The sequence below is a fragment of the Heterodontus francisci genome, chromosome 30 (genome assembly GCF_036365525.1).
Source record: "Heterodontus francisci isolate sHetFra1 chromosome 30, sHetFra1.hap1, whole genome shotgun sequence".
Lineage (NCBI taxonomy): Eukaryota > Metazoa > Chordata > Chondrichthyes > Heterodontiformes > Heterodontidae > Heterodontus > Heterodontus francisci.
In genome coordinates this window covers 29,501,761-29,529,409 of record NC_090400.1, presented here as the reverse complement: position 1 = coordinate 29,529,409, position 27,649 = coordinate 29,501,761, and the positions used below count along the sequence as shown (strand labels likewise).

At 44.4% G+C, this 27,649-nt stretch overlaps 1 protein-coding gene across 6 annotated transcripts in view; it reads left to right on the top strand.

Moving 5' to 3' along the window:
* Positions 1-27,649, top strand: part of auts2a (activator of transcription and developmental regulator AUTS2 a) — a 1,290,268-nt gene that overhangs the window by 1,246,331 nt on the left and 16,288 nt on the right. For 5 of the 6 annotated variants that reach the window (XM_068010284.1, XM_068010283.1, XM_068010285.1 and 2 more), the window contains 4 exons: positions 1,749-1,778; positions 4,790-4,861; positions 8,638-8,779; positions 12,817-12,894. In XM_068010284.1, the coding sequence (XP_067866385.1) occupies positions 1,749-1,778; positions 4,790-4,861; positions 8,638-8,779; positions 12,817-12,894 (322 nt within the window). Of the gene's footprint in view, positions 1-1,748; positions 1,779-4,789; positions 4,862-8,637; positions 8,780-12,816; positions 12,895-26,072; positions 26,157-27,649 lie in introns of all 6 variants that reach the window. The other variant, XM_068010287.1, reaches the window with a different exon arrangement.

Sequence of the window (27,649 nt, the reverse complement as noted above, 5' to 3'; positions counted from 1 at the left end):
GTAGGCCACAGCCAAGGAGTGGAGAGGAAGGAGAGATTGGAAAGGCCCTGGGGAGAGATTCTAACCCACAAGCAGCACTGGAAAGGCATTTACCTGCTGGATATGGCTGTTCTCACCTCCCTTCAGCTGCTGAGTTTCCCAGCCCTGGGGAACCTGGCTGACAGCACTTAAATTTAAACTGGTAAAATTTGAGACACGAAACCTTGCTAAAAGATTTTAAATTACGGACCCTCCTCTGGAAATAAGGTTAGTTGCCCACCCTCAACCCGCCTCTGTAAAAGCAGAATATGTCATGCTGGAGGAGGGTTGGGATCAGGTTTCCAAGATTTGAAATTTTAACCCCTTGCCCTCCCCTGTCCCACTTGTTCTGGGGGATTCAAATGCCTCCCATTAGCTTTGTGAAGAAATAATGCTGGCGCGAATTTTTGATTTTATTCATGTTTGGAGAACACATGTTCAGTCTGGAGAAAGGCAGATTTAGGACTGATGCCAGGAAGCTGTCCTTCAAAAATTTGATCGGTACTTGGAATGGACTTCCTGAATGGGGAGTGGTGGAGAGGATTGCAGGAACCATATGTTTAAAAAAAAAACTGTGCTGCAATAGGGCGATTATAGAGTCTGACTTGTTGCATGAGCCATGATCGGTCGAATGGCCTCCTTCATCTTCTGATCTAGCAATATGGCATCAGCAAGCCTGAATGGAAACAGGAGGGCATAAATTACAACCACTAACGTCAGTTTTTACTGCTAATTTAAAAATTTGTCTAGTAAAAATGAGTTTTTATTTTGAACAGGATTCATATCCTCAGTATCAGTGCCTTCAGGAGGGGAGGGATGAGGAGATGAAACTGGGAAAGGAATAGATTTTGCATGTGCTTGCTGGTGCAAAATAGTGAAAACATCAGACTTTTTTAATTAAAAAAAGTTGTCTTAAAACCTTTAAGAAAAATTATTCCAGCCTTTTGTTTCTAATACCCAATTCAGATGCCTCTTGCGTTGTGTGTGTGTGTAAGAATTTCCTCATCTCAGTTCTGAAGTGAACTTTTGTACCTCTATTCCTACAGTCACTACTTACTGTGCAGTATTGTTATGGATTTTCCTGCTTCATTTTGTTCACTGCTCGGTGAGGCCTCCTTTTAGTGATGAGTAGCCCAAATTTCTCCAACCTTTCCTCATAACTTAGTTCCTAATATTGGGCTCGATCATGCACCCGTTTTTCTGTTCATCTGTCAAATTTGACATTTATCAAAATGGAAATTTAAATGTATGTTGATCAACTAGAAGGACAATAAAATACTGGATCTGTGAGTATGCAGTTATCATGTTAAAACACGGTGTCGTTTGTTGATGGTGTGTTTACCAGAGGTTGGAATTACTCCTAACTGTACCAAAGTAAAAGAGGTTAAGGGTTAAAAGAGTAAAGGTTAGAAGAGCTCAGTCGTCCTGTTCAATCAGATCCTAATGTGCAAAGGAAAGGGATCACATTTTTAGAATTATTTTCTGCATTCAGAAGAGAGCTGATTCTATGGTAATGTGCCTGAAGCATTCTCTGTTCCTAAGATTATTAACAAAGAACAGAAGGTCAGACAAATGTATAAAATCTTGCTGATTATTTTTTCTACTAATGTTGCATCTGAAAGTAAAATGTTAACATTTTAAATTACTGACTAACGAGGCAATAAAAATTGCAATTATTGTTGTAGTTTGACTGACAAGCGTGTAACCAAGCTGTCACTCTTGATTTGCAGTTGACAGATCCATTCAGGCCGATGCTGAGGGTAAGAATTATTACTCTGGAATTATAATCTGTCTGTGTGCTCCCTCTGGGATGGGAAGATAAATGAATGATTAAGAAATTATATCTTATTAAAGTATCAAAGTGTTCTCAAGCAAGATAATTTTCAAACATTTAGATGGGCTGCGTAACTTTGTTCTGCCTTTGTAAAGTGGCAGTAGGTTTGGGAAGAACTAGCCGACTTCACTAATGGCTCAACTGATGAAACATGCCATCCAGCATGAAACTGAGCAACATGAGCACTGGGTTAGCTGGTCTCAGCCAGCGTGACATTACATTTGATCTCTAAGGAGGGGTAATATCAGCCAGTGACCCTGCTGCTCTGCTCGTGCTGGAGGGCACACGTGTGGATATCCAAATACAGAGTTCAGTTTGGTTGTGATTCTCCCCAGCACGTGCTAGAAAACCCCACAGAGCCTGTAAAATAGTCTGTGGCACTCCATGTCAAGGCTCACACATGGATAATGGTACTTGGATAAAATGTCAGCGAGTAATTGGCATGTAAGCAGCCTCAGAAGAAATGGGTGGAAATTGGAGAGGGCAAAAGCATTAGTTTCCAAAATTATATTCCAACAGGGTGCAGTATTTTTATATCCAATCAAGTTTCACTAATATGATCTGGTTTTAAAAACTGAACCATTAAACTATTAGAGTTAACAATCTGGAGAGATTTGAATGTTTGCATTAATATTTTGTATTTGCATATTTTATGTAAATGTTGGTGACAGTGCAAGAGTGTTTAATTAAAGGGACACCATCTTCCTAAAAAAAAAATAATTGGCCTACTTTGTTTGGGAGGGACAAGTCCAGTATCAGGGTGACAGAGCAGAGTAATAATACATTTTATTGTGATTTATGTTAAAAAGTTGTGTGGTTGTAAACAAATCTGAAAAAGATTTGTTAAATACTTTCAAAGGAAGATGGCACATCTTAAAATGCTGTTGGAGATGCAGGGAAAGGAATTGATAAGTGGCTCACCACAAGCCACACTGTGAGCAACTTGGGGAGCCTAAGGTTCAGGACGTTCAGCAAGATACAAGTGGGAGGTAAAGTGGAGGTGGAGTGATAGAATGTGGGCTGCCCAGTTTTCAATGAAGTCAGATCAGTTGTCCACTCTTTAATTAAGAAGTTCATGGGTCTTGGGGCTGCAAAGTATTGCTACCCTTTCTGGAAAATATTGCATGTATGCTCACAAATGTACACTGGGTGGAGCATTTTAGGGAACAGCAACAGACGAAAAGAGGCCTCTGCCAATGTGCCTTAAAATGGGATTTTGAAGAATGGATGACTTGGAAAGGAATATTTCAGTTGTCTACTATAACAACAACTTATTTGTATAGCATCATTGGATAATAAAACAACACAAGGCACTTCAGAGGAGCGTTATAAAGCAAAGTTGGACACCGAGCCACATAAAGCAATATTGAGGCAGTTGGCCAAAAGCTTGGTCAAAGTGATAGGTTTTAATAAGCATCTTAAAGGAAGAGAAAGTCAGAGAGATTTATGGAGCAAATTCCAGAGCATAGGGCCTTGGCAACTGAAGGCATGGCCACCAATGGTGGAGCAGTTAAATTTGGGGATGCTCAAGAGGCCAGAATTAAATGAGCGCAGACAGCTCGGAGGATTGCGGGGCTGGAGTGGATTACAGAGATAGGGAGGGGTGAGGCCATGAAGGGATTTGAAAACAAGCATGAGAATTTTAAAACTGAGGCGTAGCTTGACTGGAAGCCAGTATAGTTCAGCAAGCACAGGGGTGAAGGGCGAATGGGACTTGGTGCAAGTAAGGACACGGGCAGCAGAATTTTGGATGACCTCAAGTTTACAGAGGATAGAATCTGGGAGGCTGGCCAGGAGTGCATTGGAATAGTCAAGTCTAGAGGCAGCAAAGGCATGGATGAGGGTTTCAGCAGCAGATGAGCTGAAACAGTTGAAGTCGAACAATGTTATAGTGGTGGAAATAGATGGTCTTGGTGATGGCACAGATATGTGATTGGAAGCTCACCTTGGGTTTGGTCTAAGACAATTGACAGGAACAGGGGTGGAGTCTGGAGTGGGGTCCAAAGACAATGGCTTCACTCTTCTCAATATTTAATTGGAGTAGATTCCTGCTCATCCAGTACTGGATATCAGATAAGCAGTCTGGTAATTTAGCAAAGTTGGAGGAGTTGAGAGAGGTGATCATAAGGTTAGAGTTGAGTGTCATATATGTGAAAACTTACATGGTGCTTTTGGATGATGTCGCCGAGGGACAGCATGTAGATGAGAAACAGGAGGAGGCCAAAGATAGATCCTTGGGGGATGCCAAAGTTAATGGTGCGGAAACAGGAAGAGATGCCATTGCAAGTGATACTCTGGCTACGATTAGAGAGATAAGAATGGAACCAGGTAAATGCGGTTTCACCTAGCTGGATGACAGTGGAGAGGCGTTGGGGGAGGATGGTGTGGTCAACCATGTCAAGGGCTGCGGACAGGTTGAAAAGGTTGGGGAGGGAAGGTTTTCTTTTGTTACAGTCACATAGAATGTCATCTGTGACTTTAATACGAGCTGTTTGGGTACTGTGGCAGGGGCGGAAACCTGACCAGAGTGATACAAATGTTATGGGAAATATGGGCATGGATTTGGGAGGCAGTGACGTGTTCAAGGATTTTGGAGGGGAAAGGGAGGTTCGAGCTGGGGTGGTACTTTGCAAGGACAGTGGGGAGGTCAAGGGTGTTTTTTAAGGAGAGGGGTGATGACGACAGATTTAAAGGAGAGAGAGACAGTACCTGAAGAGAGAGAATAGGTAATATATCAGCTAACATGAGGACCAGGAGGGAAAGTTGGGTGGCCAGCAGTTTAGTGGGAGTAGGATCAAGGGAGCAGGATTTGATACAAGGCCGAAGAGTACAGCCCTCAATTTGGAGGCCCAAGCCAAAGTTTGCATTGGTTATGAATAGCTAGCATCTACTGTAATGACTATTGAATGTATAATCTTTAAATTTTGTGTTCCACAGAAGCCTGGCAAGTGGTGTGCCATGCATGTCCACATAGCATGGCAGATATACCACCATCAGCAGAAAGTCAAGGTCAGTCTTCGGCCCAAGATTTCATGAATGTTGTATTCGCACTCCCTGATGAGTGTTGCTTTAAATGTTCATGTGTTCACCATAATTGCTGTTGGGGAGAGAGCTCCAAGCGCCAACCGAATCAAGAGATGCCGGCATTAGCCGTGCAAGTGATGTGTTACAGAGACCAACTAATCAAGAGGTTTAGATGATATGAAACATGCAAGTTAAGCAACCTATAAAATCAACTGAAGTCTAAATGAGTTTCCTACAGTTGTTTCACTGCCTGGTACCTTGTATAGAATTCCTCCTCTGTTAAATTTCCCTATTATAGTGTTCATCAGTTGTTTCCAGGGTTTATTGCCATTTTTCCAGAGTGTTTCAGTACCTCATTCCAGTGGTGAATGGCAAGCAGTGGGGGTAGTATTCCAGGGTATAAAATGGGAAAAGTTCTATTCCCCAGAACTGATACTAATACATAGGAATATAGGAATTGCTAGATGCAAAAAGACCAAAAACTGCCATTATGGTAGTTGCATCATACAATGATAATGAAATTGCTGACTAATCATAGCAATCAATCTTTATCGATTAGTCTATAACAGACCCAGACAGGATATGAGACAAACCCCAGTGGTGGAAAGCTTTGGGATCCATAGCTGCAAACAAAAAAAATTGGTAAACAAAGAAAAATCACCAGAAGGTAAAAGTAAATGATAAAGCTTGTTCAATTTACTTTTTTTGCATAGCTGTTAATGCTTCATCCCAATATAGGACTGCAGTGCTCAATCCCATATCCCAATTATTCCCGTTAGTCCACATCCCAATCACTCCTGTCAATCTACCCCCTAATCACTCCTGTTAGTCCCACATCCAACTCACTCCTGTTTAGTCTGCATCCCAGTCACTGCTGTTACTCCAAAGCCCTGGTGCCTGATTTCCACCTTGACATTTGATTTTGAAATGTCCACCCCTGGGGATTGCGACTTATCTAAGATCAATGAGTCATGTGTAACTTGCATAATAGCACACATTTCAACGATGAATAATTACAGCTCCTAACGGAAGCCCCATTTTGAAGCTTTAAATGTTAAATTCCGTCAGCCCTTCTGGAAAATGCTATGTAGCGATTTAGTTAAACATTACTGCAAAATAATGTAAACGTGCTGTCTGATTCTTCTCCGCACTAAGTTGCCAAAGGACCATTTAATTGGGTCAGGGTATAATGATTGGTCAGTTAACAACCTCTATTGACATTTTCTAAAAATCTTAATCCACCTGGACTTCAATCTTCATGTGGAATTTTTATCTATAACTTGTTTGTCAGGACTTTACTGCAATAAGAAACTAATAATGAATTTCCAGAGGCCTCAACAGTTGCAATTGAGTTTCAGCTGGGACCAGGAAACTTGTCTGCTCGAACTGGAGCTTTGTAGCTGTAACAGGGCCAACACCCAGGGCTAGTTCTACTCAGCATTTATCTGTCTTCAGTACGATTGGGATGCAGCAATTTAAGCGGTCCAAGTACTGCCTGGGGTTGTACCTTTGGATGTTAGTCAACTGGGGAACCTTGTCTATCATTAGAACGCACAGCAGGCAGTCATTGTCCTTGGGCTGAAGGGCCTGGTTTGCTAGATGCTGATCTGCCAGGAAAGATTTTGTTAGAAACAGTATTACCAGCAGTGAAGGTGGCAAAGGTTGGAAAATGATTCAGACTGTCCGAGAATTGCAGAGGTTTGATGTACAAGGGGACGAATATCCACACGGGTTCTCCAGCCAGTCTGTCGTACCTATGGCAGCAGAACCGTGGAAATCACGGATAAACAGTAGGAGTGCAGTTTGCACCATTTTTCTCGTGTTTGTGTATCATTGAGGCCAGTTTTACAGTAGAGGAAAGGGAGACCCCCAAAAGAGAAACCCCATTCGTCCCCCACAGGAACAGACCCCACCCCCCCACTCACAGTGAGACCCCTGCAGGAACAAACCCCATTCCCCGCAACTGCCCACAGGAAAAGTCTGTCCCTCACTCCCCACAGGAACATAGCATCTGCAGTGAGACCCCGGTGGGAACAGACCCCATCCACTACCCGCAGAGTGACTCCCGCAGGAACAAATCCTGTATCTCCCACTCCCCACAAAAACAGACTGCCCTCCCCTTCCACCCACAGTGAGACTCCCACCTCTCTCCTACCTCTATGCAGGATTAGACCCCTTCCCACCCAGCTGCAAAGAGAGCCCCCAGGAGCTGTCAGCCAGCCGGAGGGCCGGCTGCTCAGCAGCCTCAGCAGTTCCACCAGGAGTGGTGTTCACTGCTGGTACTGCACCTGGAAGAAGAGGATGCAAAAGATGAGTGGGCGTCCTCACAACCAGGTAAGTGGAGTCTTGGGTGCTGGGGCCAGTCGGCCAGGCCCTGGCTGTTGGTGGGGTTGTTGAGGGCAGGTGATGTTATGTCTGCAGGAGCTGTTGTTGACACTAGGGGGCCCCCTGTGGTCCAAAGGGTGCCTAAATAGGAAGAACCCCCTCTCCAAGCCCGCTGGGAGGCTACCAGGATTTACCTGGCAGTCCCCCCACATGTCTAAGGCCTGCCCCCCCGCCCCCCCACCACTGCGAAAATGCCAGAGGTGGTGCCAAGAGGCCCATCATTAGCCACTTAACTGGCTCAGTTGGACTCTGGACAGGAGGGCTGCCCACTACTGGCAAGTTGGAATGTCGGCAGAAAAACGATGGCCATGCCCTGCCTTCCTATGCCATTTTAAGGGGGCCTCCTGCCTGGCAGCCTGTCCCCAGAGGGCTGGTAAAATCCAATCCAATGTCTCAGGCAGTTAATTGGAAGTTCTGATGAAAGGTTATCAACCTGAAACACTGGGCTGAATTTTATGCCGCCCCAGTGGATGGTGGCGTGGAGAAGGATGGGGGGCGGCGTAAAATTGAGCGGGAGGGTCAGGGAGGGCTACACGCCCCGCTCCTGCCTACGGTCAACTTTACGGCAGTTGGGTGGGGGTTGAAAACGGCCCGTCTGCCCGAGGCCAATCAAGGCCCTTAAGTGGTCACTTAAGGGCCCTCGCCCACCTCCAGGGGTATTTTACCCATGGCAAGTGGACGTGCTGGGGACGTGAAAGACTGCCCAGCAATAGCTGTCGGCCTTTCCAAGTGCCGGGGGCGGGGGGGGGCCATGGCAGTCGGGCACAGAGTGCCCGATTGAGGGCCGCCCCTGCCTCCTAACCCAGCCCCAGGACCCAAGATGCACCCCCTCCCCCCAAACGACTACTCTAGCCTCACCAGGGCACGATCGATCTCACTGGTGAGGTATGCCCAACTTACCTTCCCTCTTGGCTTCATGGTGCGGCTGTGCTGCAGTCCCAGCAGTGGCCAACGCTCCTGGTGGCGCTGTGGGGACTAAGAGCTGCTGGCCCGCTGATGGGCAGGCAGCTAACTGAGGCGGGACTTCCTCCCTCAAGCGGGTTGAAGTCCTGCCTCGGGACAATTAAAGCCCCGGGACTCATAAAATGCGGGACGGATTCCCGGGCTAGGCCCTGAACTCTTTTTGTCTCCACAGTTGCTGCCTGACCCGCTGAGTATTTCCAGCATTTTCTGTTTTTATTCCAGATTTTCAGCATCCGCTGTATTTTGCTTTTGTATCAGCATTCTTTCAATTGTGTGTGACAGGATGTGTGCCAGTATTCATTCAAACTGTAGCTGCCTGTCATCCCACTGAGGCAGGCTTTAAAAAGGGGAAAAATGCATGAGGTGCAGTGAAACATAAATTTAACAGGCTGTTTTGTTTTTGCCTCTTGCAGCAACAGATGCAGTCGGATCCACACAAGCTAGACTTTGGCCTGAAACCAGAGTTCCTGAGCAGACCACCGGGCCCCAACATGTTTGGAACTATCCACCACCCCCATGAGCTGGCTCGTCCAGCAACCCTCTTCTCCACTGCTGGTAAGGAATAGCAGTTAATAGTGTGGTTATCCCCTCAGGAGTCACAGAATGCCAGCATCTGCTCTTGTCGGTACTCCCAGCAAGACAAAGTTATGAACAGTTTCCCGCGATGCCAATATTTTTGCTGTTTCCATACAATACTCATTCCACTAGATGGTGCTATTCACATTTAGTATTGAATGCATTGGCTTGCGTTCCCAACATTTACCCAGTACACAATCTGCTGTACAGAGGAAAGCAAAAAACCAGATTGAGTCAGTTCTTGCAGGTAAGAAGGAGACCATGCTTACGAGCATTCCATATATTGTTTTAAAATAAATTGTGTTTAAAACCATTCACTTACAGTAAAGTCTGTGTTAATAGCCTTGAATGGACAGAATATAGACTCGAATTATAAATCTGTCTAGGAATGGAGTTCAGTATAACAGTAGGTTCCTCAGGAGAAATCTTTCTCATATGTTATAACAGTGATTACACTTCAAAAGTACTTCATGGGCTGTAAAGTGCTTTGCGACATCCTGGGGTTGTGAAAGGTGCTATAAAAATACAAGTTCTTTCTTTCATTTTTGATTAAAAAGGATTAGAATCCAGGCAGCACTTTTAATCGCCACTCTTCTTCCCTGAAATTTTCTGATACTTTCATGGCTTCTCTGTGCACACATGAAAGTCAAGACGCACCACTGAATGGGAAGAAAGAAATGGTTGATTTTTTTGGATTCCTTTCCGATACCAGTAGTCCACGGGTTTAGTTGGAGCAAAATCATGAAGCTCAAGCAAAACAATTTTACTGTCCTGCTTTGTAATCATATTCTCATGGAGAGCGTCACTCCCATGACAAGTATATCCATCACCATAAATAATCAAAACCAATCCCAGGCCTTGTGTGTGGCTATGCTTCCTTTCCAATTTTTTTTGCTCTAGCCATAGTCCCAAAGGACCATAGGCATCTCTCCCCATTAGAGAGACAGCTGGTGATGTATAGCTTGAGAGTCACCACTCCTTGAGTGTGGGGCAAGGCGAGGAGGCAGGCCTCCATGAACTATGACAGCTGGTACAGGGATTGAACCCACACTGTTGACTTCTTTCAGCATCATAAACTAGCTGTCTTTCCAACTAAGCTAACCAAACCCCACCCCCCCTCCTGTCCAATACACCAAATTTATCAAATATTTTGTGTCTATGCACGCTGTCAAAGTTTTCCATGATATCAGTTTCTACGTCTATGTTCATAATGGAAACTGCCTGGGTAAACTTGTCACACTTTAATTGCACCCTCCCACATCGGACCCCACTGTTATTGGAAGGATATAACTACAGTTAAGATAGGCTTATGCAGGCAGTGTCCATTATAAATGTCGGGATAGGAATTTTTAATAGGACAGTATGGATTACTTATTGGAGACTTTATCAAATCTGCATGCCCTGTATGAATTATACCTTAGTCTCTACTACTATACTTTGCAGTCCCTTTGCACAAGACCACAGGAGGTATATATTATATAGTTCTATTCTGTATTTATGAGTGTATTATATATATTAAAGTGAGAGGCCACACCATTCTTATGGTACTGTACCTGTGAGTGGTATTGTGAGGGTCACATTCAGTGATTCATTGAAGTACACAGAGCTCAGTTAACATTACTGTGATGGACCCTGTATGCTCCCCTCTTTGAACTTGGGAAGATAAGTAGATGTGGTCACCACTGTGATGAAAATGTCAATGTCTGCAGTTCTGCAATAAATTGAAGAACCAGAAAGGGAGGACACCTTTCTTGAGCTCTTTAATGCAGTGTGAACTCCCACAGGCAATGAGGAGGGTTTGGATTGCACCACAATGACCCTTCAGAATAACTCTGGATTCAAATGTATACTAAATACAGAAACATTCCTGATGACAAACTGAACAAATAATTGTTCTCAAGACTCCCACTGTTGAATCTAGCCCACTGAAATGATACACCCCCACTGTGTTGGCTCCTCCACAGAGTACGATCCTGTACATCCCATGATTAATCTCTGCAGAAACAGCACCCGAAGCGGAAACAACATTGACCTTGCCAATGGAGCAGCTTACCTAAACTAATCATAGTAGTGCCATCCCCACCAGTTCCATACTGTCCGAGTGTAATTTCCCCTTTACCCCACTGAACAGCAATTCCCAAACACACCCACTCTGAGCAGCATTTCACATTCAAACCCCCACCCCATTAAGCTTCATTTATCAATGGTTCCCTACACAGCAACATTTCCAATTTCGCAACAACAGTAATTTGTATTTATATAGTGCCTTTAACTCATAAAACATTCCAAGATACTTAATTTCCCACCCTGGTAACATTTGGGCCCAGGTCTTGTCTTCCCTCCCTCCTCTCTCCCTCCCCTACCTTCCAAATCTGCACTCCTCTGCTTGGTCTCTCCCCTCTCCTCATATCCTTACATGCCCTTCCCTCGAATCCTCACAGCCCTCCCCTTGTATCCTCACACCCCTCCTCTGCCATGTCCAATTGTCCTCTTGCCCTCTAACCATGTTTGACCTGAATACTGTACTTGGCACTGATTTCTGCTGTGCATTGCCACAGGAGATTGACTCGTGTATTGTATAAATCTCCGAGTGCTGCAAGAACATCTTTAGCAGTGGCTTTTCTTCCTACCCCAGCATGTCACCTCAGGAGTCCCCCAGGAAGCATTCTTGAACTTAATGAGGCCACAGTTGGAATACTGTTTACAGTTTTGGGACTCAATTATATGAAAAATATGAATAAGGGGTCACCCTTTTATGATGTAGATGAGGAGGAATTTCTTCTCTCAGGATCATTCATCTTTAGAATTCTCTTCCCAGAGAGCAGTGGATGCAGGGTCATTGAATATATTCAGGGCTGAGTTAGACAGATTTTTGATCTATTAGGGAGTCAAGGGTTTTCGGGGGCAGGCAGGAAAGTGGAGTTGAGGCCACAATCAGATCAGCCATGATCTTATTAAATGACAGAGCTGGCTCAAGGGGCCGAATGACCTACTCCTGCTTCTATTACTTCTGTTTGCGAAAAAAATTATGGAAAAGATGGAGCTCGGATGTTACCAGAAATATGAGCTAGAGTTATGAAAAGAGACTTGAGAAGTTGGGGATTTTGTTTACTCCAGAGAGTGACCTAATAGAGGTGTTGAAAATTATGTACAGTTACAATAAAGTAAATAATGAATAGAACTTTTTCCCACTGGTCAGCAAGGTAGTAACAATATGACATTATAGGTCTTTCCTATTTCTCTGTGACTTTCTTCACTCTTCCTTCCTCTGCACCTCAGTGCCCCTTTATTTGTCCTCTCTGTCTTTCTCTTCCCCTTTATCTGTCCGATTTCTTATCCTCTCTCTTTTTCTTCCTATTTTCCCAACTCGTTCCCTCCATTTCTGTTAGTTTATCTTTCTCCTATTCTCTGTCTGTCTCTCCTTCACCTAGTTCTCTGTCTCTCTCTGTTTTTCTTTCTCTGTTGATCTCTCCCATATTTCTTACTTTATTTCTTTTTCTCTAGCTGTCTCCTCGCTGTCTTTCTTTATTGGTGTCTCTGTTTTGCCCTCTACTTCTGTATCTTTTTATTTCTATTTATCTGTCTATTTTGGTTTCCCCCCATTTATTTGTGTTTCAGTCACTCTGTTTCTCTCTGCCTCTTGGAGATGGTTTGTTGCTCTCTTTTAATGACCAAAGGCTTTTTTAAGTTAAATTATTTTTAATAGATTGCATATGTAGCCAGATGATTTCTGGAAATATTTCCTTGTGAAAGCTAGCATTCTCTACAAATGTGCATCGATCTTTGGAATCAAAAGACTTTGAAAATGAAACTCACCTCAGCCAGCCTGGAGTTAACAGTGATATGTTGTGCTAAGTACCCATGATACCACCAAGAGACAACTAATTAGAAAGTGCTTTACCTCCCAAAGTAGTTTGGCAAACCAAAAACATAATTATGTAGATCACTTTGAAAGATTTAATGCAAATGCTTCCCTCGTAACTTCAAGGAAAATTAACTTCTCTGTCTGTTTTTAGGCACCACACATCCAACTGGAAATCCCTTTGGACCGCCGCCTCATCACAACAGCTTCCTGGGTCCAGCTGCTCATTTAGGTAATCATGGTCAGGCTGGTCTGTGGGGAACAGTCGGGGAACCAATTCACTGACTGAAGCAATTGCCAGCAAGTTAGCGAACGAAGTACAGTCTACTCCACCTAAGTGTACACATTGAAAAAAGGTCCAAATTTGGTGCAGTTGGTTATGTGGGACCTTGTTATCTGTATAATAATAATTCAGCATTTAATGGCACAGTTCAGTGTAAATCTCTGCTCTCATTTAAATACGTTAATCATTGAATTGCTCATCAGTGGACACATCAACTGCTGAGCTATTTAAGCTGCCTTACACTCTGATGTCATTAGAAATGTAAGATGGCATTTTAAAAATGGCAGTTTACCTCAGACCTCTTCCCCAAGTTCACAAACCTGATAAGATGTATAAATAATTGTATAAAATTGGTTATGCAGTCACAGAATGCACGATGCCAGTGATTCCATCAATTTGGTGTGCCCATATTTTCATTGAAAAGTGTGTTAGAAAAATAGTAGCATACAATTTGATATAAATGGGATTAAGAATTCTGTTTGTGATCATGGGCTACAGTGCCATGAAGGATCAGATGGTGGCGTTGTTGAGACTATTGTACTGTACCAAACCCAGCAGTGTCACCATCTGGCGTTCATTAGTGCTTTAACTGTTAAGACAAACATTTCAAAAAATATTTATAAAGGAAGGAAAAGTCCAGGGAAGTGTTGAATGCTTTGTGGCTCAAAGTATTCCCTCTTTTCATATCCTGACGTTTTTAGAAAAATTGTTGCCGGAATGGTAAGCCGATTGAGTAGGTTCTCACTCCCTGCTGGACTGCATCATTGATATTAATGATGGAAAGGCTCAACCTACATCTAAGCATGGGGCCATTACAATCAGCATTGGATGAGATTTCAAGCAAGCCTGAGAAGTATTCACAAAACACAGGAGAGATAGGGTTGCCAACTCGGGCTGGGTATAATCCTGGAGGTTTCATCATATGACCACCTCACTCCAATCACAGCTTTCCACGCCAATTGGAAAGCAAACTGACTCTTTATCACCCGATTGGATGGTTCCTGACTGTCAGTTACACAGCCTTTTCTTTTCCAACGTCAACATTTTTACAACTAACAAACAAGATGTTTTGAAATAAAATGATTTTTTTTAATGCCCCTATGATTTTTTTCTCCTGGGTTGCTTCCAGCAATGTTCGGAGATTAATCTTCAATTCCTGGAGACTCCAGGACATTCCTGGAGGGTTGGCAACCCTATATCAGAGCTGAGAAATGTGCAGGGTTGAAAGTTTCTGGGAGACTCTCAGGCCAGTTTAAAGTGAACATCTACCACAGTTTGCAGCGGAGCTGTTCATCCTAAGAGGAGGGGACACCATACTTGAGCAGTTCCATGGCAACAAGAAAAGTAATATTTTCAAAAATTTATGGTGAGTTAATCATTTTCCTCTGAAAGAAGTAAGTGAGAATAAGTCATTCCTTTTAATTGACTGGCAATACCACTGTTAGGTCTGCTGGTGGCACTGCTGAGCATGTAGAATTTGTTGCAAAGTAGCAGGACCACTTTGTGGTTCTGTATCTTTTTTTTAAAAACTGCCTTTCAAAATGCATTTGTGGAATTTCACATGCATGATTAGACCAAACTATAATAAAACAAGGGCTTACTAAATCCTGTAAACTGATTTATTGGCCTAGAAATTGGAGACACAAAACTGGCACCAGAGCATCCAATATGGTGGACAACATCGAGCACATTCCGAGCCTGAAGTTCATATTAATATAGGCATCAGAAGAGGCATCTTGGGGCTGGACCTGAAACAGGTGTTAGTCCCAGTGCAGGTGCAAATAAGGGACCTAATGCCTGTTTTAAGCCTCCTTCACCAAATTGGTTTGCCCTGAATGTCATACAAAAAAACAGGTCCACATGTGGCCTAGCCAGTGGTGCTTAAAGCTCATCTTCTAGGCCCTCATATTTGATGCAATTCATCAATAATGAAGCTTATCTCCCCTCACTGCAAGTACACTCTAACTGCAGACCACTTGCTTGTTGAAGCAGAAGCAGGGAATTTGGCAAATCTAAGCTAGACATTTTTCTTTTCAAGTGTATGTAATTAGCATTATTTAAATAAGGTTTTGGTAAGAAGCGCACAGGAACATTGGTGAGCTGTTAGCTAACGTCACAAATAATACTTATCTGAAAATCAAATTTTTATTTGAAAATGAATTGAACTGTGTTGAAGGTGGGACTTCAAGAAGCGGCTAGATGGACAAATTAGAATGGGCCACGCTGTTTCCTTATTAACGATTATTTTGAGTTCTTATGTAGTTGTTTAGAGGTTACAGGGTGTGGAACAGTAGAGTGTCCAATTTATTCCAAGAGATGTACCAATGCCCTGTCTGATTGGTGAACTGGTATCAGATCTGTGTTAGCAGGAAAAGAGTGAATGAGTTGAGTATTACTGAGAATAATTGAGTGAAATTGCTGGATAATCTGATCTGTTGGAAATCTAATTGTTTCATAAGACTGGAAACATGTAGGAAAGGTTAGTGCAAACAGCCCAGTACAGTGAGGTCCCAACACACTGCAGTTTGCAGTGGTAGGGCGTGGATTTGTGCCAACATTTTCTTGTAAGATGAGCTTTTGATTTTGGCCAACTGGACAAGTGAGACCCTGAGAAGAAGCTTAGTATTTTCTGCACAGAGGGAAGATGAATGGGAAAGTCACCCATGGCAGCTCGTGTGATTCTTCCAGAGGTTGGATCGGGTGTGGAATTCTCCGGCTTGAGGCAGATATCTGCTACATCCACTTAGTTGGGTAAGGTGTGTGACATGGCTGAAGCCTAAAGAGAGGGAGCAAACAGACAGCTTTAATGAGGAGGGAGGGAACATGCACAAAGGAATTGAAGCAGCTGGACTAAAATGGGAACCAGAAATGAAACATTGGCAAAGCATAATAGTACTAGATGGTGTTTGGTGAATTGACAAATAGCATCTTCAACGTATGTCACCATGAATTAATGGTATCTCATTAGGAAATATGTCTTGCACTTACACATACAAAGAGAACTTAAAGTTCTGAGTAAGTCTAAGAACATTGGCTCAATCCAGAGAGCAGACCTGAACGAGGTCATTATATAGCTTGAAATGGATGTCTGGGGTGGGTTGTGAAAAGTGTGTGTCTAGTACTAGCCGAGGGAAAAATATTGAGTCTAAAACATTCTATGCCACCCAGTGGCAGGATGTAGGCTTTGAGTTCCCACATGATGATTTGCCAATCTCAAATGTCCTTTCCAGGAAGTTCCAAGGAGAGGTCAGACAGTTCCTCACACTGGAAGAGCAGGAAAATCAGAGGAAGCCCATCCTAGCCTGCTCTTCAACTGACTTAATATAAAGCAGCACAACAGAGGTCTTCAGAGTTTTCTGTTGGTCTGAGATAGTGAGAGATGTGAAGGCTGTGCAAATGGAGAAAATAACAGCCTAATAAGGTGTGTATGGGAACTGCCCACTTCCTCAACAGACTGAAGTGAATGATTCCTTCTTAATGCTGGATTAGGAGACCACTAGTGTTCTTAGTGGGTATCAGAAATTAGTCATCACAAAAATTAAGTTGACCTCTAGGGGGATGTAAGTGATTTTATAGATAGACATAAAAGATCTCATGGTTCTTTTCAAATAAAAGCGATGAGTTCTTCCACTGTCCTGGCTAATACTACTTCCTCAACCATCACCACCACTGGTCATTGAACTTACTTATTGTATGTGGGGCCATGCCATGTGCAAATCTGTTGTTGTCTTTTACTACCTAACAACAATGACTACACTCTCAAAGTAATCTATTAGTTGTGAAGTGGTTTGGGATGTCCTCAGGATATTAGTTGGGGAGGAGGGTGCATGATTTTAAAGTTGTGCTCAAAACGTGTCTTAGGTCCGGTCGTGCCAATTTGAGGCCCAAGCCATATTGACGTCGGACCTCGTTAGCATATAGTGAGCTGCTGCTTGCCACTTCTGGGTGGGTGGGAAATCAGACAGCTCCCATGCTGAAATAAAAACAGAAAATGCTGGAAATACACAGCAGGTCAGGCAGCATCTGTGGAGAGAGAAACAGAGTTAACGTTTCAGGTCGATGAACTTTCATCAGAGCTGGGAAAGGTTAGAAATGTGATAGGTTTTAAGTAGGCCAAATTGGGAACGGTGGAAAAAGGAAAAAAGGGAAGGTCTGTAATAGGGCAGAAGACTTTTTTTTTTGGTGAGTGTGTGCAAGTAGAGCAAGTGTGCTTCTCCTTGGTTCAGCAGAAGCGACTACAAGTTTCCTGGACTGTTTTGTGATATACATATTTAAACAGTTTGTTTGAGGTGGATGTTCTGACCTCCCATTTACAGGCTCACCTGAAAAATAGGGCAAATGAGGGGCTTGTCTGGGCCCTCCGGATTTTTAATTATCGGTGGAACATTTTTCAAGTGAGAAGCTGACAATCACTCCCAAAAATTGCTGTCTAATTCAAGTCTTTTTTACATATAGTTTTAGGGTCACATGTTAATGTGTTTGATGTGGAAATCACAGCTGAGTCACATGTCAAAAAATATTTAATCAAAATGAGTCAAATTTAAATCATGGCTGTATGATCCAGCCCAGCTCATGTCCCAAATGAGGCACCTTTGTCGATGTGATTTGGGTGTATCCAATTGCATTCTTGGGGGAGGGGGGTGGTGGGCGGAGATTTGGTAGTGGGGGAGGAGGACAAGAGGTCCTCCAGACACAGGCTTAGAAGGCAGTGGGACCAGATAGCCACGGAGATCAATATTGGGAGTTCAACCCCGAGGACCTAGAGACAGTGCCACGAAAAGTTCAATGACCTCATGAGTGATCAAGGTCAGTGAATGCATCTTCAAATGCCCCAACCTACCAATTGCACTACAAACATCAGGTACTGCTCAATTCTGCACACTTCCATCACTCACCTACCAACATTGTCTATCCGTCAGGACTCATACCTAATATTCATATCCTTCACCTCACCCTCATATTTAGCATTGCTGTAAGCCTCATAGCACTCATTGCCAGCATTTTGATTCAGCCAATAAATCACACAAAGCTTAATGGCACACTTTCTGCTCTGTTGCAGGACAAGGTGGTCCTCAACCGGAGGCAACAGGAGCTAACCGGAGGAGGACAGGCACACCTGCATGTCCTAACCCCCATGGGAGAGATGGTGTTAGCCATTATTGGGACTCCCATTGCTGAGGCTGAGATGCTAAGCTGAAACCATTGATGATGATAGTATCCTCATACCTAATCCTTCTCCTCACATCCCACTTCTCCTTCATCCCACACTCTCTTCTGATTTACAAGCTGTAGATGCACCTCTTGCTTTCCTTTCCACACCACAACCTTACCCCTGTGCCTTTCTCCTTTCAGATACCCAAGAGTTGCAACCTGCCCAGGCAGTGGAGGAACAGCATGAAGTCAGTGATTATGAAAATGCAGCATCACTCCATTTCACACTCCCAGGCAGCAGCTCTGATGCTAATATTGCACATAATTTAGAGGTTAGGATAGAGGCAAGATTTGCAAGTAGTGAAGCAATGGGTATGAGTGGTCTGCAGCCAGAGCAGGGGGCAAGGATAGTGCAGACGCCAGCTCACCAGAGGGCGAGGTTGCATATGAGTTCTGCTGCAGAGGATTCAGATCAGCACAGCAATTGGGCAACCAACAGAGTGCTGATGGGTTTGCATGACAAAATGCTTGGTGCATTGGGAAGCCTGCCAAAAAAACCTACGGTCATTATCAAGCAACATTAAGGAGTCTGGCACCATCTTGGCACAGAGCTTTGCATGGAGCCTGGAGCTCATCCTTTCCAGCATGGAAATGGTGCCAACTTTATTCATACACTTGTGGACCCAACCATGCATGCTCTGACTGTGCCATCATGGCTGTGGATTACAGTGTGCAAAGGGATTTGCAGGGTGTCACAGAAGTCCAGCAATCTGTCCTCCAACAGATTACTAAGATTGTTGAGGCACCACATTGGGGCAATGGTTCCATGGAGCACAAACCTGCTGTCTTCTCTCAGGAAGGCAGCATTTATCCTTCCACCCTTGCCACTCTGCGAGTACCATTGCTGATGCAATTCAGCTAGCCAGCTCAGACTGCTGTTGCCCTTGCCAAGATGGTGCATCTGGCCCAGAGCTGCTCAGGGTCATCCTGCAAGGCCATCTGCAAATTTCTCCTCTGAAAGTCAGCAAGCTTCCACCAGGCATGCTGCAGCCACTTGGGTAACACTGCACAGGAATTCTAGGCCATGTGGAGGCACAGGGAAGATAGTCACTAAGGGAATTCACAAGGTTGATTATTGGCTTTGTATGCAGTATGGCATGGTTTCATTTATAAATTTGGTTTAGAATGTTTTGTGGTGGTTTTTATTTTTGCATTGTGGCCAACTGGATGCTGTGATGGTCAGAGACTGAGATGTGGAACTGTTGGTGAATTGGAGTTGCCGTTACTGGTATTGCGCAGATGTACTCCTCAGGGACAGCCAAGGCAGAAAGGGGCTGTCTAGATTACCTCCTCCCTTCCTCTTCCTCCTCATCCTCCTCCCCTTCCTCGTGCTGCTCAGCTGCTTTTTGTATAACTGGTGGCAAGGACTGTCACTGTCCCCTCATGACCATGAGATTATGTAGCATGCTGCAGATCACTACAAATCTTGATACCCACTCTGCTGAATACTGCAGGGCTCTCTCCAGAGCAGTCCAGGTTGGAGAAACATTGTTTCGCAGGCCAGTGGTCAGTCCTATCACATTTTGTGTGGCAGCATGGATTTCATTGTATGAATGTTATGCATGTGTGTGTGAGTTGCACACTGGAGTCATCAGCCATGTGTCTGCAAACAGCCCTTGTCGCACAATAGCTACCTTTTAGACTACCACTGAATGAAGGCAGTATGACTGCTGCCAGGATATCAGGCATTGACTTGCATGATCCGCTGCCTGTGCTTATCCAACAGCTGGGCATTCGGTTCCAGTTATAGGGCAGAGTTAACGTGGAAGATGCAAAGTCATGTGCGTGCAGTCAATCGCACTCTGCAGCTTGGGGAAGCCTACAATCCTTGCAAAGTCATGTGCTTGCTCCACCTGATTCTCTCTGGCAAGAGAGAATAAAATGTAGTCAGCTCTCATCGAATAGAGAATCTCAGTGACCTCCCTTATGTAACAGTGGATGACAAACTGCGAGATGTTACAAATATCTTCAACTCCAGCCTGGAACGAGCCTGATGCATAAAAATTCTTGGCTGTGGTCATCTTTTCAACCACTGGTAATGTGGTCCTTGCCGTCTTCTGAGTTTGCAGTTGTGGCAGCATCAGGTGGCATATTTCAGTGAGGACATCCTTACTGAAGAGCAGACATCTCACACATTGTTCTGACTGAGGTTCAGGTAGGAGAATTGCTCCTTGGACAGCCTGGGGAGATGCGGCCTCCTGCTGAGAGCCCTTCTCTCCATCCCCCTCCTCCCTCTTCCAGCAGCTTGACCTGCTCTGCGTGCCCACTGTTCATTTTCCAAGTCTTCTTGTATTCCAAGGGTAATGCCTACGAGTGCACCCAAGTCTGGGAACAAATGGTTTGCAGAAATCTTGAAGTCAACAAAAACTCTTTCAGCACCTGCCACTCTCAGGAGACCTTTGCAACTTGAAACAACTATACAAAGCTCCAAACACTTGTAGAATTGAAGCAACAACCAGAAGAAATCAACCAGCAACTAATCTGTAAGAAGTTTTTAGATTTAGATTTAGAGATACAGCACTGAAACAGGCCCTTCGGCCCACCGAGTCTGTGCCGACCATTAACCACCCATTTATACTAATCCTACACTACTCCCATATTCCTACCACATCCCCACCTGTCCCTATATTACCCTACCACCTACCTATACTAGGGGCAATTTATAATGGCCAATTTACCTATCAACCTGCAAGTCTTTGGCATGTGGGAGGAAACCGGAGCACCCGGAGGAAACCCACGCAGACACAGGGAGAACTTGCAAACTCCACACAGGCAGTACCCAGAACTGAACCCGGATCGCTGGAGCTGTGAGGCTGCGGTGCTAACCACTGCGCCACTGTGCCGCCCCTAAAGTTGATCCCTTTAAATAGCACTATTTGCGGGGGAGTGTCCTTCCTGCTACTGAAACTGTGTTTAGCTGTGTGAGATTAAGAAAAGGCATTAGCTGGAGTGTTGAGCTCTAAAATGGCACCATAGCCATCAAATCAGCTGAATGACATCATGATCTGCTGCTCTGCATACTTCCGGCAGCCATTCACGGTCTGCAGGAATGTCCTCACCAGCATGTCGTCTAACGCATTTTGCCCCAAATGTGTGCGCACGCTGCGGATGCCATTTTGGAGCTGTAAGGGCACTCGTAGCACCATAGAAAAGGACTCAAACAAACCCAATTTCTCACTCAATAGCTTTAGTCTTCCCAGTATTTAGTTGGAGCAAATATTTGGTTCATTCAATATTGGATGTCGGACAAACAGTTTGGAGGGATCCAGAGAGGTGGTGGCTCAACGGTAAACCTTCAGTATTACCTCTGTTTCTGTGGGGAGATAATAGGCCTCAACTCACTACTGCTCACATCCCCTATACAGTAGCAATTTGTCAGATGTAGATTCATGAGTTGGGTTCTCATGGACCATCTCATGCTATACATGCTCACACCAGTGCTGCTCTTTGATGACTCAGCAGGATGAATTTCCTGATAATTTATGCTACTGACAATTAATGGGGGTGGGAAAGAAGTCAGAGCAGTAATTGTGCTCATCCATAACAGACCTTGTGGTAATCTCCAGTTGAGTGGGACCTAGAGAAGGAAAGTCCCACATGAAATAGCTGAGAGCTCTATTTAAATATAATTGAATTTAAATGTGCCATATTGACAGAACCTGCAATTTTCCTTATTCACTGGGACTTGTCTGAAAGACCATGTCACCAGAGCATGTATTTCACAAGAGAGGCTGTGATGATGATGTGCCGGCTGCTCCCAACTGTTCTCCAGCCAAACTCCACTATAAGCATTATGCTGCCAGCAGCTGTCGAGGACATGACAGCCCTCAATTGTTACACCTCAGATGTCTTCCAGGCTGCCACTTGGGGACATCAATCACAAAATTCAGCCAGCGATACACAGGGGGTGTGAAGCAGGTGACTTAAGTGACATTTGCAAGAGTAAACTATTTCAACTCGTTCTCCATGGTAACCAACCACAGCAGCGTTCAACTATGAGCAAAGAATATACAAGTTGAGGCTCTTTGCTCAAGAAAAGAGAAGACTGAGAGGTGACCTGATATTGGTCTCTAAAATTATGAAAGTGGTCGATGGATTAGACACAGAGACTGTTTCCACTTGTGGAGGAGTCAAAAACTAGGAGCTATAAATATAAGAGAGTCACTAATAGATCCAATAAGGTAAGCAGGGGAAACTACTTTAGAGATGGTAAGGATGTGAAACTTGCTAGCACATGGAGAGGTTGAGACGAATAGCATAGATGCCTTGAAGGGGCAGCTAGATAAGTACATGAGGGAGAAAGGAATAGAAAGGTACGATAATGAAGATGAAGTAGGGTGGGAAAAGGCTCGAGTGAAGCATAACCACCAGCATAGATCAGTTGGGTGTGATGGCCTGTTTCTGTTCAATAAATACTGTGCAATTCCATGGAAGCAGTGGCTCTCTGCAATTATTCCAGATGGCAGGATACTCCAGAGCCCAGGGGATAATTGATGACACCCATTTGACTCTACAGAATCCTGCCCACAATTCCACCATCTTCATGAACCGCAAGCGGGTGCCTGAACATACAGCTTGTCTGTGATCACCATGAATAGAATAATTCAGGTCAGTGCACGCTTCCTCGGCATCAGCTTCCATTATTTAGCCTGCATTGTTCGATTCAAGCAGAAGAATGAAAGATTGGCCACTATGCTTTGAAGCCATGGTTCATGGCTGCCATCAGACAACCATGAACACCAGTTGAGTCGAGGTTATGAGGATTAAAACAAAAATCACAGGAGGCATCCTGATAAAGGTCAGGGTTTGTCCTTTGATACTGTCAAGCAAAAGTCTTCCATATTACCATTGTTCCATAGCTTTGCCATTTAAGAAGACACCAGCATGAAGTATCTGAAGAAGGAGGACAACCAGCCAGTCGATGAGCACCATGTACAGAAACAGCCAGATAATAATGTCTGTACAATACCTTTGTGGACTGCTAGAGCCATATACATGGCCCTTTATAGAGGAAGTTGTCTTGTATCCCAGTCATCCAATGCATCAGAAGTCATCTCTACATCTTCAGGCTATGTCCAGTATACCAGCGCCTACATTACCAGTTCCTGCAAATGAACGTTCATGGATTCCATCACATCTATCTGTTGAACATTAATCAATATCATGCCAAGGACACTCTTAAAACCAACACTATCAAAAATGTAAAGAACATTGCTAGCAATCTCTGGACATTTCAGTTACACCAATGTCAGGTGACCTTGGGCTGTGTTGCACCTAATATCTGGAGGGTAAAACTACACCGGAGCATTATTCGCATAAATTCACACCCATGCATGAGGCAGCCTTTTGCAAGGAGGATGGGGAGTGGGGTGGGGGAGGTTGGTGGGGGAGGGGGACAGGGCTATATAAATGATGGCAGAGAGTTTGGCAAATGTATGTTGGAAGTGGCAAATAATTGAGGAAATTTGCATGTAGCAATGTTTCAGTTATGCACAAATTTCCTTGGAGAAAGCACTGCAACATCACTCTTACAGCAAAATTTGCCATAAAATTGCAATTCACACAATCTTTCTTCACCCTACATACAGTGTCTAGGAGCCTAGCTCACATCAGCCTACACCATATCTAGGCGCCTAGCTGACTGCACCCGACACATAGGCCAGAATTCTACAATCCCCCCCCCCCAAACGAGTGGGCTGGTGGCGGATTGTGGGGTGGGGGGGGGTGTGGTGGTGGGTGTGCGTAAAATTGAGTGGGAGGCAGGGAAGGCCATTCCCAACCCCCACTGCAATTTTACATGGGGTGGTGGCGAGAAATGGCCTGCCCCAGGTCAATCAAGGTCCTTAAGTGGTCAATCAACTGTCACTTGAGGGCCACCTCCCACGGCCATGGGCAAAGGCCCCAAGAACCTCGCCTTTTAAAACCAGGCGGTGCCTTGTGGGCTGGGGTATGCCCTCCTGATTGGGCACCCTGTGCCCCACGGAGGGCCGCCCCAGAAGTTCCAACTGTGCCCAACGCGCAACACTCCCCCACCCCTTTGCCTCGCTGAGGCCCCAAAAACTTACCTTAGTTCCAGGGCCGTCCTTCCTCTTGCTTCTATTGGCTCGGTGTAGTCCCAGCAGTAGCCAGCGCTCACGGTGGTGCTGCTGGGATTAAGAGCTGCCAGCCCACTGATTTGAGGGCAGCACCATTAGGGGGTCTTCCTGCCTCAAGATGGTGGAAGTCCCGCTCAAGACCGATTAAGGACCTGGGAGTGAAAAATCCTGGCCTGGCTCCCCAGGCCCGGCGGAGGCCGTCTCACCACAGACTTTTCAGCTGGTGGGTGGGGCCTCCCACCCAACGTAAAGTCTCAGCCACAGTGTCCAGGAGTCTAGCTTACTGTACCCAATGCACAATGTCTAGCTTACTGCACCCTACATAATGTCCAGGAGCCTAGCCTACTGCACCTGACACACAGTGAGCTTGATGTAATGGACCCCCGGAGGTGGGCTCGGAGATGTGGGGACCCATAGAATTGCGATGGAAGGCAGTGGGGCTGGGGGGAGCAAACGGCCTGTTGCACCACGATTAAGTCAGGGGTGGCAAAGGCTGAAGATAGCAAATTGAGGTTCTTAATTGGCCAATCGGTAGCCACTTAAGGGCCTCTTCCTCCCGCCGCTGGAAGTAAACCAGTGACGGGGGGGTGCGGTGGGGTCTCCGCCATGCGACGAGGTTATGCAGTAAAACGAGGTGACCTGCTGTGAACTTGTTTCAGGGGAGGGTTCTCCTCCATGGGCATTCAGTGGCCCACGGAGGGCCACCTGTCGCAAAGCCACCCCTCTGGAAACACCACATCGCCCCGCCCCTCATCAACCCTCCCTCCCCATCACTGGGGCCTGTCAGATTGGCTGCGGCGACCCTGCCTCAAGTCCTTAAAGGGCCGGGGATCCCAGCACAGGGCACTTAATCCCTGAGCACCCTTAAATCGCATCGGGGAGAGAGGCTCCCCTCACCTTTTCAACCCAGCGCCGGATGTCCCGCCAGTACAGCTAAATTCAGCCCAGTGTCTAGATGTCTAGCTTACTGCACCTACACACAGTGCTTAGGCACCTAGCTTACTGCACCCTACACACAGTGTCTAGGCACCTAACTTACTGCATCCTACACACAGTATCTAGGCACCTAGCTCACATCACCCTACGCACAGTGTCTAGGAGCCTAGAACTAGAAGTCTACTAATCTGTACCCTGCAACAATCCATAACACATTCTGTGCTAGTTCAATTCAGGGTGGTTCATATGCCATTTGCTTTTTGCATAAGATCTTATGACCATTGTATCATATACTAGGAAGTTCGAGCAGCTTCTGGAGGTGAAGGACATTAAAGAATTTGTCTACTTCATAAACCAGTTACAAGAGTTGATCTACTTTAACACACATTTGTTCCAAACAGTTCCTGCAAAATTGTTGAGTATTTTTTTGAAACTGTAAATATTGATCACATCTCTTGAACCTAACTGAGGTGGGGGAGGGTTCCTCTCTGATCTATGGAAATTAGAATCACAGTGCACAGAGGACAGCTTTCCCCAATTCTCCCAAATGTTCATCCAATGTCATGAATAGTATCCACCCTTTAAAATGTTCTTGCTTAATGTAGAGGAGAAAGGAAAAAGATATATTAGTTCAATTTGTATGAAGTATTTCATGTTTTTGGGGTATACAAATGGTGAAACTTCCCCGTTAAAGACAGCTTGAACAAAGTCCGGTCTCTATTGCAACCTGACTTCATTCACATTAATTTACTACTGACTGAGTGGCCATTCTAGCTTCCTGTTATATGAATTTAGTTAAGTAGAACCACTGAAAGATTTTTTTTTAATTAAATGATTTTGATTGAAGGTATAACTGGTGGACACATATTGGTTTGTATTTTTTAGAGCCATTTAATAGACCAAGTGGTTTGAGTGGTCTGAGATCCTTAAGTAACAGCGCCTTTGGTGGACTGGGGAACCCTTCAATCAGTGAGTATTTCTGTCCTTTCAGTTCTTTGTATGACTCTCTCATGTTTTACGTTGAGAAGTGATACTTTGGCTGATACTCAGGCAGTACTGAGCCAGTACTGTGAGTTATAGCACAGCCAGGACTGTTTAGCCTTGAAACAAAGCCAAATCCATGCTGGAGAACTAAAACTGAGATAAACGTGCTGTTGAGTTTGTCATTAGATTAGATTGCATCTGTGTGGATCACTCCAGTGTATATTGTAACCTAACTGCGTTACATCTCTGTGCATTGTACCATTCTATCTACTTGTGTATCACAACTGGGTACACTACACCTGTCTGTCTATGTGCCACATCTATATATATAACCCCCATCTGTGCCATACCTGGATATATCTTTCCTCTGTGGACCATAACTGTGTATACTATAACGTACCTGTTTTACATCAGTGCATTTTACACATATCTGTTGCATTTGTGTTTATTACTCCTGTGTGTTATACCTGTGTATATTACACCTCTCTGTCATACCTGTGTGTATTTGTATTCCACTTGTTTGCATCACATCTGTGCCACACCTGTGTTTCATCACACCGGTGTACATTACTCTTCTCTGTATTATGCTTGTATGTAAAATACTTGTGTATATTGGTGTCAAACCTGTGTGCATCATATCTGTGTATATTACACCTATCAACTGGTATACTGCATTAGGGTATCAAACCTATCTGTACTACAGTATCCCATCTATAGATTCATTGTATCACACCTACATGTACTAGAACTGTTTTTCACCAATCTGTATCATAGTTTTACACTTAGCTGTACTGCACCTGTCTCCATGAGTGCAGGCTACACTGTAGGACCTTGCCCAAGTTGTCATTCATCCTGTGCAAGCCAAGACATTGAATGGCAGCAGACTATTGGGCCCATTGGTCTGTGGTTCAGTTCCGCAATAGGGTGTGCATTTTTCAAAGCAACCAAAAGAGGAGCTCGAACATTTGATTAAGTTTTATCACGTTTCTGACATCTCTGATTAACTTCACAATGGAAACCCTGAATCAAGAAGATGAATGCCCCTGAGATTCCTAGTTGTCATCGGGTGTTCTGTCAACACCTGTTCTTCTTCCCTGCCCTTGTGCCTGAAGTGTGTATGATGTCACTTGCTCCACAGTAGCATAATAGCCAGTTAAAGATACAGTGTACATTGGCAGTTCTTTTGCTGGATCTTGTTTCTGTGACATTTTAAAAAAAGAATTCTACTGTTCGTTGTATTTGAGATGTAAATTGTTATGGATTTCTTGCAGCTATCAACCCTTGCTTCCCTTTGTTGCTTTCATTTACTTTTATCATTTTTGGTAAATTGTCATTACATATTATCATTTTGGTAATGTCTGAGAGGACCTGTGATAAGTTGTCTACATTCATGTGGTCTTGAGTCTGTAGAAGCTTCAAACTGACTATAGGTGGTTCTCAATCAAATAAAGATTGCATTGTGACACACTGTGCAGTTC